Source organism: Ursus americanus, chromosome 25, assembly GCF_024610735.1.
Source record: "Ursus americanus isolate L20-20 chromosome 25, mUrsAme1.1.p, whole genome shotgun sequence".
Taxonomy (NCBI): domain Eukaryota; kingdom Metazoa; phylum Chordata; class Mammalia; order Carnivora; family Ursidae; genus Ursus; species Ursus americanus.
The window spans coordinates 2160472-2175182 of NC_142151.1; the positions used below are offsets into that span (position 1 = coordinate 2160472).

The following is a 14711-nucleotide window of genomic DNA, read 5'->3' on the forward strand; positions in this document are numbered from 1 at the left end:
TGGGGCCGTTGATCGGAGGATGCAGCATGGGAGGGATGGGATGGTGGCATAAATGTCACTCTCTTCTTTCAGCTGTTGGCAAATACTGTAGTCTGAAGAGATTCGAAGCCTTGATGAAGTTGCAGGGGTTCTTCGAAAGTCCAACTCTCTGATTAGGAAGGTACAGCCCCTATCATAGCTGTGGTACTAGAGTAAATAGTATCCAGTTCCTTCTGAAAATTGCCTCTTGGTGTCTGATGTACCTTAAAATAATTGAATTTAGCCTTGGAAAGAACCTAGGATATATTGTATTTCAGTGATTAGCAAGCTTTTCACCTTTGTCATATCTCTGCATCTCTATTTACTTAATATCTTTCTTAAAAAAAAAGATTGTATTTATTTATTTGAGAGAAGGAGTGAGAGAGAGAGAGAGAGGAGAGCACAAGGGCACAGCAGGGGGAGAGGGAGAGGGAGAAGCAGGCTCCCCACTCACCAGGGAGGCTGATGCGGGGCTTGATCCCAGGACCCTGAGACCATGACCTGAGCCGAAGGCAGATGCTTAACTAAATAAGCCAACCAGCCGCCCCTACTTAATATCTTTATTTCAGTTAACTTATTTAAAAAAATTTTTTATTCAACCTAAACAGTGGTATCTTGTATCACTGATGATACCTGTATCACACTTGGAGGGCCACTGATCTTGTGTAATTCACCCTTTTCACAGGTGAGAAACTGAGACCCATAGACATTAAGCAGTTTGCCCAAGGTCTCATGGTTAAAGACATACTAATTTGAGACTGATCCTGAGGTCTTCCAAATTATAGCCTTGATCAAGAGTGGCATGCTCCTCTGACTGAGCCAGCCACGCACCCCATAATTCTTAAATGTAATTCAAACAAATGACCCAGGTGAAGTCCTAACATAATGCCTGGCATGAGGAGACCCAATAAAAGCAAGTTTCTTTCCTTCTGCCCTTAAATCCTTGCTCACTGCCAACCTGGACTAGCTGCTCTCTAGAAGCTTTTAACATCTTTTAGTGCTAACATTCCGAAATATCAAGATGATCTATCTTGGTGTAGCCAGTGGCAATTGTGCTATGCTAGGAGCTCAACAAGCCTCATTAAACCAGAGATTCAGGTCTTCCATTCTGGCCCAATTTTTTCTATTACTTATTTACTTTTTTCTCCTATTTTTCTTTTTTCTTTTTCCTTCTGATATGTCTGTTATTTGGGGTTGAGTTTCCTAAGCCAATAATCATCTCATTTGTTTCTCTCTTATTTTATCCTAATTTCTAAAAGATCATCTTCAATTCCATCTTGTAATATTGCTAGTTAATTTTTAAAATTTCAGCTTTCGTATTTTATTTATTTATTTTAGATAGAGAGTGTAGAGGGGGGAGCAGAGGGAGAGGGAGAGAGAATCCTTTTTTTTTTTTTTTTAATGATTTTTAAAGTTTATTTGTCAGAGAGAGAGAGCGCCAGAGAGCACAAGCAGGCGGAGTGACAGGCAGAGGGAGAAGCAGTCTACCTGCTGAGCTGGGAGCCCGATGTGGGACTTGATCCCAGACCCTGGGATCATGACTTGAGCTGAAGACAGATGCTCGACCAACTGAGCCACCCAGGCACTTCTCAGCTTTTGTATTTTTAATTTCTAAAAGCTCTTTCTCATTGTTTATTTTTAAATTTATTTAATTATTTCAATTATTATTATTATTTTTTTGAGAGAGAGAGAGAGAGAGAGAGCCCAAGAGAGCACAGCAGGGGGAGGGTTAGAGGGAGAGGGAGAAGGAGACTCCCTGCTGAGCAGGGAGCCAGACATGGGGCTTGATTCCAGGACCCTGAGATCATGACCTGAGCTGAAGGCAGACGCTTAACTGACTGAGCCACTCGGGCGCCCCTAATTTTTTTAAAGTAATCTCTGCACCCAGTGTGGGACTTGAACTCACAATCTTGAGACAAGGAATTTCATGCTGCGCCGACTGAGCCAGCCAGCTAGCCATAGTATAAAAAATTACATTTTTTAATAATTCCCTGTAGTTGTTTTATGGACACAGTATCTTTAGTATCCTTCTTGGGATATTAAGTATGGTTCTTTTGAATTTTTCTTTTATTTCCTGCATTGTCTCTGTTTCCCTTTGTTTCCTTCTCTCTCTGTTTTTTTCGTGTTTCTTTACCATGTTGGAGGCTTTCTTTATATGCCTTGTGATCTCTTGCTCCCTGACGATATTTAAAAGTGAAATACTAAAAAACTGATTGCAATGTCCTCCTCTATGTGTGAACAGGGCTCGCTAACTGAAAAGCTCCACTTTTTTCAAGGAGGGCTCATGGTGCCTTATTATTTGAGAAACTCCTTTAGGTCTGTACCTGGAGGTCTTTCCTCTGCGGGCTTGGAGAAGAATCCTTCAGTATGCTGCCTCCTGGTAATCTGAGAACAGAGTGGGAGAAGGAGAATCAGAGTTTGACATTTAAATCTGTAGATTTTCACTGACCTACTCCCTTCTTTAGCCCTTTTGGGTTTCCATCTAAGCGCTTTCCTCTTCCAGGCTTCCCGATGTCCGGGGGTGGCCCATTGGGGCGGCCAGCCCTGCTCTTCCTGCTTTTGGTGGCGGCGATACCTTTTTTCGGCTCAGCCATATCCATAGATGCAGCACGAACCCAGCTGTTGATGAGAGAGAAGATGATGCAGCTGGGGGGGCAGTTGGTGCTGACCGAACAGGAGGAGCTGGCCAATGAGAGGCTCATGGCTCTCAAAAAGGCTGAGGTGACACAGGCCATGAAGATCCAGAATTTTCCTCCCAGCATGCACTTTTTCCAGGCCAAGAATCTCATCGAGAAGAGTGAGGTGTTTAATATCCTGAAGAAGATGCCAAAAGGTAGAGGTTTGGAGAGGGTGGTTTGGGGTGCTGGGCAGGTAGGGGAACTAAACTTGGAGCTAGCATTTTTATTGGAGCTGTTATTGTTCTAAATGGAGCAGTGAGGAGCACGTGGCTGGCTCAGTCACACAGTGTGTGACTCTTGATCTCAGGGTTGTGAGTTCAAGCCCCACATTGGGTGTGGAGCCTACTTTAAAAAATAATGATAAATAAAATGAAAATAAATAAATGGAGCAGTGAGAACCCCACTCAGCTACTCTGTACCTTTGTTCTTTCTTGGCAAACTAGGAAGGGGCTGGTCCAAGGTGGCTGCTGGTTTACCCTGGAAACCCAAAGCCCTGCTTCAGAAGGGACTCTGCCTCAGAGAGACAGTAGGGCATGGGAGCTGGGCATTACTGTCTTCCCTGACAAAGCGACTGCATCCACCCACAAGGGAGTATCTGGGCCCATAGGAGTATCCATCGACACTGTCCTCACGGCCCCTGTGCCCTGGAATCTGGACTTCACCTCTTTTGCTTCACCCCCACCCCCACCCTTCTTCCCTTTCCAGGGGCTGCCTTACATGTCCATGACTTCGGCATCCTGAGCATGAACTGGCTGGTGACAAATGTCACCTATAGGCCCCACTGCCATTTCTGTATCACCCCAAAGGGGGCCCTGAAGTTCAAATTTGCTTATCCAACACCCCCCACCCCTCTGGCAGCAGAGTGTTCAGAGTGGGTTTTGCTGGAGAAATATCGAAAGGAGATGCAGAACGTCACTGAGTTTGACAGCGGGTGAGTGTGGCTCGGAAAGAATGTGTTACACACCCATATAAGTAGTGGGCGGTGTGCAGGTGTGTCTTCCTTGGTGCAAACCAACATGTGCAAATCTGGCCTTAAACAAAATCAGGAGGCTTTTTCTTTTAACTTTACAAGACACTTGACTTCACAAAAGCATTCAAATAGCAAGTTCCTGATTCATTTAAAATCCAATTTGATCTGTAAGAGGTATTAACAGTAACACTGTTGTTGCATCAAATGAAATTTGTCTAGATGCTTAACACCAGAAAGATGAAAAGCTCCCAGCTCCTGGAATAATGACAGTGCATTGGCGGGTGAAACAGCTTGAAAATGTGATGGAGCAACTTCCTAACACACTTGAACAGTAATATTATAAGTAATAACTGTTTTCATCATAGAACCATCCACAGAGTGCTTTTGTGAGCTTACTTCCCTTCACGAATAAGAAACATGAAGCTCAGCATGGTTAAGGCATCTGCCCATGGCCACGCAGCTAGGACACAGCCACTCAGGGGTGAAGCACGGGTGCTGTAGTGCCCATATTTCCATCGCACGTCCTGTATTAGCTCCCTGGGGCCGCCATAACAGAATACTGCAGGCTGGGCAGCTTAAACAATAGAAATTTATTTTCTCACTGGTCTGGAAGCTAGATGTTCAAGATCAAGATCCTGGCAAGTCTGGTCTCTCCCGAGGCCTCTGTCCTTGGCTTGCAGTCAGTGGGTCCTCACATGGCCTTTCCTGTGTGTGTGTGTGCACTCCTGGTGTCCCTGACAACAGTCCTATTCTATGTGGGCCCCACGCGTATGACCTCATTTAACCTTAATTACCGCCATAAAGGCCCTATCTCTAACTATAGTCACATTGAGGGTGAGGATTTCAACCTATGGATTTTAGGGGGATAAAATTTGGTGCAAACACCCCCCCCAAGAGAGCTTGATCTTGGATGTAAGCACAATGGGGTTGGACTGGCTAAGCATGAAAGGGGGAGCAGGAGAGCCTGGTTGGTGGGAACATCCCACCTGAGCTGGGTCTTGAGGAGCACGAAGTGCGTCTCAGGGAGCGGCCTCCATCAGACAGGAGTGCTTCCCCTCGCCTCTCATCACTGTGATGCATCTGGGTCAGCTGGTGGGAGAAGCAAAGTGGAGAGGAATCCTGCAGGTGCCTGAAGGTGATGGCTTGAAACATGCCTCCTCAATTTACCCACTTTGTGTCCTGGACAGGCTGCTAAAGAATTTCACTCTGATGACTGAGAACCCCGAGGTGGATTATGCAAACCAAAATATTGTCTGGTCCAAGTTTCAAAGGATCTTCTTCACAATCTCTGGCCTTGTCCACTATGCACCAGTGTTCAGAGACTATGTCTTCCAGGCCCTGGAGGAGTTCTACCAGGACAATGTGCTCTACCTGGAGCTCAGAGCCATGCTGTTCCCGGTGAGCCCACCTCTTTCCTCTGCTCTGGCTTGACTTTCAGATCTCAGTCTGTAGGTCTTCAAAGGCTCCCCACCTTAGTACTGGTATAGGACTGGATGCTGGTTTTATCCCAAATGGGACATGTGTCTTTCCAGGGGCCCCCATGAGCAAGGAAACCTGCACTGCTCTTGGCTGGCCCCCCAAAACTGTGAAAATCCCCTTTGTACCCCCTTCTCTCATGACCCCTACTTCTCACCTTCTCCTGGATACACCGTGCCTCCTGGATGCTCAGGGTTCCCTGGCCTTGGACTCTGAGCAGTGCCTCATACCTGAACCTTTCTTGACCTGGTTTCCTTTCATATCAAAATTTAGCTTCCCAGAGTCCCTCGAGACTACACTCTTGGTCCTGGGACAGCTGATGGGTCTGGCGAATGGATCACCTTGGTAGCACTGGGGAGAAGGGATTGCGGTGTGAGGGTTGCCTGGTGAGAGAGGTGGGGATGGAGGCTGGGAGAGCAGGGAAACAGCAGGTATGAGATGATGAGGCTTGGGGGAGACAGGAGCAACGAGGAGGTGGAGATGTGCAGTGTGCCAGAGGAGGACTCTCGAGGTCATCTTGACTGACCATGTGAGGTGAGGACTCTATGATGACTGGCTGGCGTCCAGCTTGAGTTGAGTTAACTGGTGGTGACATTAGTGAAGATAGGGGAAGTAACAGGAGGAGCAGGATGGGGAGGGAGAATAGAAATTTTGGTTTTGAACCTGTAGTGTTGGAGGTACCTCTGAGACAGCCCTTTGAAGATGTTTGGGAAGTGGTTGAATATGTGACTTTGGAGCCCAGAGGAGAGTTCTAGCCTGGAAACAGATGTGTGATAATTTGTCTGCAGAAAGGTAATCCTTAAAACTGTCAGAGGGATGAGGTTCCCACAGAAACTGTGAGTTGAAAAGAGGCGTGGGCCAAGAAAGGGGCCCTACAAACAGTAATAGGCTGGAAAATTCATGAAGTGGGCTGTAGAAGGAGAGAACGAGGATGGCCTCCCCATTAGGGGACCCCTCATTGAGGAGAGCAGCTTCAGGTGATCAGATGCTCCTGGACCATTCCTTTGGGATGTCTGTGGGACAGAACTTCCCTGAAGACTATTTGCGGGAAGGAATTGGGTGTTGTGGGAGTGGGCAGGATTTCTGAATGTTCCATTTGGTGGGCTCACAAAGAGTTTGAGCTGGTTAAAGATTTTAAGTGGCTTGGGGAACCATGACCTTTGTGTAGCGCTCTCCCCTACATCGTGTCCTAACTTGTCCGCTTATTCATCGAAATATTTGTTGAGCATACCAATGCTTTGGTAACTGACCTTCAAGTTTGTGGCAAGGCCCACAGGGTGGCATCATTTTGGCTTTGTTACCATATTCCATGGTCTTTATAGTCTTGGAAATGTTATTGTTTGTGCACTCAGAAGTGATAGAGCTCCAGAGGACCGAAACACATTGACCAAATTCATAAGACACAGAAGTATAACAGGAAAGTCAGAATGCTGGTTTTTGGAGAAAACTGTCAATTAGGCCAGACACTTATGCTTCTTGACTGGGAAATTCTCTCTCCTTGAAGGCAAATCTTAGCCTTTCCTGAAGCCAAGTTATAGCCAGGATGTTGGTGAGCGGGAGTCCTAAGAAGCCCTGTCATTGGGCTCTGAGAATTTAAGAGAGTACACAACAGTGTACTTAATCTTTGGAAAATCTGATGAAAATGATCACCCTTTCCCCAGGGAGAGTAGAAAATGCTATAGTAAATTGACTTTATTGAAGACAGTGTTTCCACGTGTATCCATATGTATCCATGAAACATTTTAGGAAATAATACAATGTACAGATATTGATACTTTTGCATTCTAAAAAATTTTTAAATTCTTGTTGGGATTCCTAAACTGATTTTACAACCCCCAGTTTGATCTAAAATCTTCCAACGACCCTCTGATGAAGGATATACCTGACCCAAGAACCAGTAATTCCAGTTTGTGTGTCAGGGCTCCCTTTCCCTTCATCTGAGACCAAGCTTCCTCAAGGCTCAGCGCTCGGGACTGACCCACCTTTCCCCTCAGATATGTTAATACCCTCCGTAAGTTTAGCTCAAGGCTGGCCCTGGAGGATCCCAAACTGTAGGCTCTCAGCTAAGGGTGCCTATCTCCCTCAGGATCTGACTGCTTGTTTGGTAGTTAAAGCCCTGAGTACAGTTCTTGGGAAATACGAGTGGGGCTGACCTTTGTCCACCAGTACAGCTTTCAGCAGTTTTGTGAACAGAGTAGGTAAGACCTGGACACAAATGATCCTTTTACAGGAAGCGAGGGTCCACCACCTATTAGGAGACTTTCTAAGGGAGATGAGCTGGCATTGGGTCTGGCCTATGTGAGCTGGAAGAAATTGCACTTCCCAGAACAATTTATTCCTGTGTTTTGGCCTGGAAAATCCTTTTCTCTCCAAGTATGGGCTCCACCCCGTCTCAGCCCGTCCTCCTCTCTGGGTTCCACTGAAACTGGTTTGTAGGTCCGCCAACCCCTCCTTCACCCCCGTCCCAGGCCTGTGGCAGTCCACATCTCCATCTTTGTTTGCTGGTAATGTGGATTTCCAGCACCCAGCGTTTGTTGCCTCATGATTTAGGTCAGATTGTGAGATATTTCAGGCTGGCACCACATCTTACATTGCCAAGAGGCACCAGTAGAGATAATCGTGCTCGTTGACAGTGGTCCTCAGACTCACAGGCTCACATGAATAATCTGGAGGTACTCTTTAAAACTCGCGTTTGGGCCTCGACCTCCCTGGATTCTAATTCTGTCTTCTTGGGTAGGGCCAGGAAGCTGAGAAATTAACTCAGCTTATTCCCCTCCTCCTGGTGATTCTAGTGCAGATGGTTTCACCCAGACCATACTTGGAGCAAGGGCCTTCTTCGCCTTGACCTTTACAAAGCTCTTGAACTGCACAGCAAGCTTGCGCTTTACAGACGTGAAAACTGAGGCTTGGGAAGGTCAAAGAGCTCGACCAAGATCACATCGATGGTAAGGAGTGACTGGATAGAGGCCAGGGTGCTGGATTTTATGAGCATTGAGGCAGCCATGCTCAATCTCAAAAGGAGCTGCTGGAGAGGGCATCTGGCTCATCCTTCCATAGGGGAAAGAGAGCCCCTGTGACTGGCTGAGCTGATGTTTCACCCAGAGTAGTGCTGGCCCCTGCTGGGGGGGCCGCTTCCTGTTGGGCAATCCTGGCAGCTTTCTCAGTGTGGAGTGTGGGGGGAAGTAGCCCATCAATCCTGACAGAGCCCTGGGTGCCTTAGGGGGTGGAGGGGAGGGGGATTGCAGAGGCTTTGGGTCTTGGTCCCTTTGAGGGCTGTGACTTTCATCTTGAGCCGGTGGGGAAGCATTTAGGGGAAGGTGCTGAGAAACTGGAGGGAAATCAGTCGTTTCCTGTTCCATCCCTCCCCCTTTTCTCCTTCCCCCATGGAGAAGTGGGCTCTAGGGCATTTCACTTGGGGACCTTGCCTCGCTCCTAACCTCTTGTCCCACTCTGCTCCCCCCCCCCCCCCGCCCGGGCATCCTAGAAGGTGGAAGGCTGCTGGGATTTGGGATTCTGGAGAGGCTGAGGGGGATGGGATTTGACCATTTGTTCTGCTCTGACCCTGGAACAAAGGCCTCTTGCAATAGAGAGTCTGTGCCTTAATGCCCCCCATTAGCCAGAGTAGGGGGAGCCATCAGCACATTAACAACTAAAAACCGTCTGCACGGGAATTCTTTTGCTGAGCCGCACAACCTCCCCCTTCTTGCTTGTGGGGCTAATTCAGGGCCTGGGATGATGTTGATGGACTATCCTGGCTGCTCAGCCTCCTATTGTGTTACTAATGCTTGATAACAAAGGCTACTTGCCTTTAGCAACAGTTGCTAGGCGGGTCTTATCTCCTGGGCTCCAGTCCCTTCCCCCACGGCCAGAATCGGAGGCCCAGACTGGGTCCCGGCCAGTCTTCAGAGCTGAGCTCTTCTAAAACCCCGGAGGATTATCAACAGGAGATTGTGCTGCTGGCACTTCCTGACAGGGGGTCTTAGGAGAGAGACGGTCAGTGGCAGAGAGAACCCATCGTGGTCGTTCCCGGACGTTTCCTTGGATGCTGTCACTTGTGTAAGGAACACTACTCGGGCTTTGCCTACCAACTCCCACCGCCAGGGTTTTTCCTGGATTCTTGGCCGATCCTCCACTGAAAATTCCACCTGGCTTGTTGCTGAAGTGACCATTGTTTCCTGTTACTGGTGTAACTACGAGAATACTGACAAGCGAGGTTGGGGGACCCCCTTAATTGCTCCCCTTACCCGACTTATCCTACTCTGCTGTAGTCAAGCTGTTTACTTGTCTGTCAAGTCCACAAAAGTAGTAGCTCTTAACCCTAGCTGTACATTGTACATTGGAACCACCTGGGGAGGTTAAAATAAAAATGACCAACTTTGACCCCAGAGATTCTGATTTAACTAGTCTGGGGTGAGACCGAGGCATCTCCCTCTGCCTAGGTGATTGTAATGTGCAGCCGGAGCTGAGACGCTGAGACCCCTACCTGCCACTGGAGTATGAAGGTGAAGACAGGGGCTGCTCTGATGACAAGAGCCCCTCAGGGTCAGCAAGATTCTGAAACTCCGCAGACCCCCATCCCTCACTCCCACTGTGGAGTAGGACTGAGTTTCTTGACCTTTCTCAGCCTCAAAATCCTCATCTGTAAAATGAGAACTACCTGATAGTGTGGTTTCGAAGATTAAAGGAGTTTATGATGTAAGGTTCTTGACATTACCTGGCACATAATACAAGCTCAGTTAATTCTGAGTCCTGGTTTCTGGTTTGATACAAACTAATTGTGTGACCTTGAGCAACTGTCTGCTTTCACATTTCCCTTCAGTTCCTTCCACCTTTGGAATTCTGTAATTCCATGATATCATAGACAATAAAATTTTGTAATCTTACTTTGGCTTGCATAAATAGCCAACTTTATAGTTTCACAATTAAACTGTAATGAAAAATTGAGATAATCTACATTGAATCCAGTGTGTTTTCAACTCAAGAGGGCTTATTACAGGGAGATAGCAGCTTTTGTATCACATAGTCTTAGGTAAATGACTGACACCACCTACTTGTACTTGCTAATTGTTCAATTCTTAGATATTAACTCATCTTCCTAGGATAACTGCAGATTTTGAGTTTTTCTACATCTGGTGATAATAAGATTGGTAATAATAACATTATTATTAGTAGTTATCATTTCTTTTTTATGTTTTTATTGATCTTTTTAAGTAATGTCTACACCCAATGGGGGGGCTCGAACTCATGACCCTGAGATCGAGACTCACAGGCTCTTCTGGCTGAGCCAGCCGGGCACCCCGATAGTTATCATTTCTGAGTGCTTTCCAAATATTAAATCATTTGGTCCTTGCAGCGACCCTGGGAGGTATGATTGACTGGGGCAGAACATACCCCTACTGGGAGCCTGATTCCAGAAGGCTGCCCAGAACCCCCTCACCAGCTGAGAACTTTCCTTGAATGCCTGGCTTCACAGCAGTGTTCTAACTGGTAGTGGAGTGGCTTTGAGGCTGTCAGCGGTTGCAGGTCTCCCCGTGAAAAGGGTCTCTTGCTCCTTGAAATGGGGGTGCTCTTGAGCATTCAGGTCCTGTCCTAGGTGCTTCCATAAAGCCTGCAGTTTCTTGGCCAGGAGCCAGAGGCCCAGGAGCAAAAGGCATGGGCAGACCCGGTGGTGATTTACTGAGGCACCAAGAGACAAGGGCTCTGGCATCTGTAGCCTCAGGGGCCAGATTCCATCTTCGCAGCTCTCCATGCTATGGGAACTGGCAGTGGGGTTGGAACCCTGCAAGGCAGGAGTCTCGGATGCTCCCGCAGTAAGTACTAGAATGACAGAGTTGATGGCTTGGAACTGCAGCCATATGCAAGCCCCCATCAAGCCTCTAGTTGTGTCATTTGCATATCCGTACGTACTTGTTTAATATGCCAAGGAGCTTCTTTTAGGCAGAATTGTCATTTGTTGATTTTTTTAAAGGTTCTTTTGTTTCCCTTCTGTTCTGCTAGCACTATTCTACCCGCTCCAATATCCACCTATTCATCCCTTCTCTAAAACATGCTGCCGAGGCTTAGTACTTTTGAAACTCCAAGTGGACAGTGCTCTTCTTAAGTGAACACTTATTTGTGGAGCTCCTACTCTGATGCTATAGGACGGAAGGTGGGAGGATTCAGAGGACCTGGAGCCCACCGTCAGTAGTTTAGAATCCTGTTGGTGTGTCTGGCCGGGTGACTTCCCTTCTGCAAATCAGCTGGGTAATGCCAAGACAGCGTCAAGTATCAATTCTAGGTTGGTTTAATGCATTGTTCTCACACTTGGACATTCAAAAATTTTGGAGGATCCCAAAGAGCTTTTGTTTATATGGATTATATCTACTATATCCTGTATAATCTAGCCTGTGTTAGAAATTAAAACTGAGGGGTGCCTGGGTGGCTCACCCTTCGGCTCAGATCATGATCCCAGGGTCCTGGGATCGAGCCCTGCATCGGGCTCCCTGCTCAGTGGGAACCCTGCTTCTCCCTCTCACACTCCCCTTGCTTGTGTTCCCTCTCTCGCTGTCTCTCTCTGTCAAATAAATAAACAAATAAAATCTTAAAAAAAAAATTAAAACTGAGAAAATTTCAAAACACAAGCCTACACAAGCACACAATCCATTATTTGTCAAAGCACTATTGTCACACATGGTGCAACTTCTGGAAAATTTTGTACACTTATGAGAGAATGAGAATGAAAAAGACAAATAACATCTTAAAATCTTTATGAGGAGAGTTGTTGATTTTGCAGACTGCCTGGAAAAGTCTAGGGGACCCGTAGGGGTTCCCTTACCATACTTTGAGTACTGCTGGGGTACAGGATATAGGTTCTCTCAGCATCAAAGATGTGAAGATTCTAACAGAGGGCCTGGAAGTCTGTTGAAGCCTTGATCAGTGACAGGAAGAGTTCTTTAAAAAATCCTTGGTAAAGTAGGAAAGGAGGAAAGTAACTTTCCTTTACCCTCTTAAGGTTCTGTTTTGGGGGACTGCAAATTAAACTAAGAGCCACATTAACAGGAGAAAAGGCATGCACATCGTATTTGATGTGAATATTTAATTTTTGTGTGCATGGAGGCCTTTGTAGAAAAAAGTGAAGACCTAAAGAACTGGGTAGACCAGGTGCTTATACACTATTTTAACCAGTGGTGATAAATTGTGGAGAAATGATGATACAAAGGAAGAGGGGTTTGGGTTTCTGGGTCAGTAGATTGTGGAGAGAGAAATATATGGGGGAAACTCATAGAAGATAAGGGTTATGTTAGTAAGGTTTGCTTGTGCAGACCCATCTCAGTGCTGACCTTCTGTCTCCAGTGATAAGCCTTGTTCTCCTGGTGTGGGAGATGGAAGGGGGAGCACCTTCACCAACAGTGTCTGTCCTGCTTGTAGGCAGATAGGAGGAGGGCAGAGAGCTCTGTGTTTGCTGCTTAATTGCCTTCCACGCAAAATAATCCTTATGGAAAAGTAGCATATTTTAGGGTGGCGTGTTCTGATCCCCTTCAGTAAAAAATATAATAATAGTAACAGGCTAGTCTAGATACTGAGTTAGCAGTTTCTGAGAGTCTCTCTTCTGGAAAGTTCTGGCCGCTTTAACATTCAATAAGCTTGAGCATGTCCACTCCTAGGCCAAGCAATCAGGGAAGAGCCACCTGCCCATACTGAGCCCAGTTGGCTGAGGCAGGCTTGCAGGGGATTGCATGAGAGGCCAGGCCTCACTGGGGCAGCAGCAGAGGAAACCAAAGAACCAAGGCCAATGGGGCAAGAGGAGGGGCTAGGAAGAGCTGCCCATTCACCCCATTTCCCCCAACCCAGGCTGCAGAACAGGCACCCTGGAAGTAAAAGAGCCAAGAGCTTGCTCTGTGGGCCTGGGGAGGCTGCCCCGGAACAGAAGGCAGCACCTCCAGGGTGCAGCTGGGAGGGAAAGGGGAGGTCCCCTGGGCCGGTAAAAGTGAGCAAGTGACTGGCAGGGGAAGGAGAAGAGCTTCCTGGATACCACCGGCTCTAGGACATAAGAGATGACCCCAGGGAGGAAAAGGGATTTCTCCGTTAGATGGTGAGAGGGCTCGTGGCCCCCATTCTGCCTCTCTGCCCTCTAGCCTCTGCTCCCTGGCCGTGCAGTTCTGGCTCTGTAGAACGACTGCTCCCTACACAGGACTAGCAATGCTTTAGCTAGAGGGGCCAGCCTGGAGCAGCCTCCTCAGGCCCAGCACCAGCGCCATTTCACCCGGAAACTTCTCTGACCCTCTCCAGTTAAAAGGGACCCCCTTTCCTCTGAGTTCCCATAAACCTCTATTTAGCACTTAAGTCTTCCTGCTTTATATCGTAAAAATGAAAAGAGCCTGTCTCCACTGGATCGGGAGCTTCTGAAGGGCAGGCACCTTGTCTTACTAGCGTTTGCACCCCTTCCAGGGCCTAGCCTCATTCCTTGCACACAGCAGGTTTTTAATTGATGTTCATGGAAATAACTTCTGCAGGTTATTTCTTCCCATCCTCCCTTGCCCCACAATCTCTTTGGAAACTCCCACATCCTGTCCTGACCCTGAATTGCCACTTTGTGCAGGGCTGAGAGCTGACCCAGTGACAGGGGAGGGCAGAGGGAGTGGCAGGGGACGCGTCACTCCAACCCCTTCCAGCTTCTCAATAGCGGGCTTGGTGTGGCCCAGCCTGCAAAGAGGGCACTTTAGAGGGTACTTCTTTATACCTGTTCCTTCTCCTTTGCCTTACCCACTGTCCATTGCTGGCTCTTTTCACTCTGCCTCTCACCATGTCCACCTCAGGGGACATCCCGCCTAGGGGTGGGAAAGTGGGGAGATGAAGTGGGTCCTCTCCCCCACTGACCTGTTCTTCGTTCATTACACAAATGCCTGTTGGGTGCCTGCCATGTGCCAGGCACTGTTCTAGGTGGAAGGACCAGCAGTGAATGAGACAGGCAGACACCCAGCTTTGTGGTGTTCAAGAGCATTATCCCAGACAGGACTAGGATTTCTGATAAATGTCTGAGGCTATTGAAGGCATTGGTCAAGAAAATTGTGAAGTCCAGCATGGTTTTACAGATTATTGGCAATGGGAATGAAGTTTCACTCACCTCTGATGTCTGACCATGACCATGCTTCCTTCTCAGGTTTACGAACTGAATGGGACCATCCATGACCAAGAGTGGTCAGTGAGGACTTATAGAGAAGTGGCTTGTATGTTTGCGAAAAAGCATCCTGGGTTTATTGGACTCAAACTTATTTATTCGGATCACAGGTGAGAGAGAACATGGTTGAAACTGCAGGATTTGGGAGAACAGGGTGCAGGCAGAGCCACTAAGAAGGGAGGGGAGGAGAGAGGGAGAAAGAGGGAGTCTGGGAGGCTGGCATCAGAGACCTACCCCCAGTGCCAACTGAAGGTACATTTGTGCATGGGTGCAAACATCTACCTCTGAAGTCACTTCTAGTTCAGATCTTTACAACTAAGCTGAAATGAAGCACTGTGGCAATTTTCCAGGCAATTCTAGGCCCTGACCCCATATTGGCCTGGGTAACTCAGTTATGGATATGTTTTTGCCT

The 14711-nt window shown here is 47.4% G+C and overlaps 1 protein-coding gene across 4 annotated transcripts in view; it reads left to right on the forward strand.

The window, feature by feature from the left end:
• Nucleotides 1-14711, forward strand: part of ADA2 (adenosine deaminase 2) — a 56241-nt gene that overhangs the window by 32986 nt on the left and 8544 nt on the right. For 3 of the 4 annotated variants that reach the window (XM_045775020.2, XM_045774984.2, XM_045774995.2), the window contains 4 exons: nucleotides 2522-2851; nucleotides 3402-3627; nucleotides 4854-5064; nucleotides 14282-14409. In XM_045775020.2, the coding sequence (XP_045630976.1) occupies nucleotides 2530-2851; nucleotides 3402-3627; nucleotides 4854-5064; nucleotides 14282-14409 (887 nt within the window). In that variant the 5' untranslated portion in view covers nucleotides 2522-2529. Of the gene's footprint in view, nucleotides 1-72; nucleotides 161-2521; nucleotides 2852-3401; nucleotides 3628-4853; nucleotides 5065-14281; nucleotides 14410-14711 lie in introns of all 4 variants that reach the window. The other variant, XM_045775002.2, reaches the window with a different exon arrangement.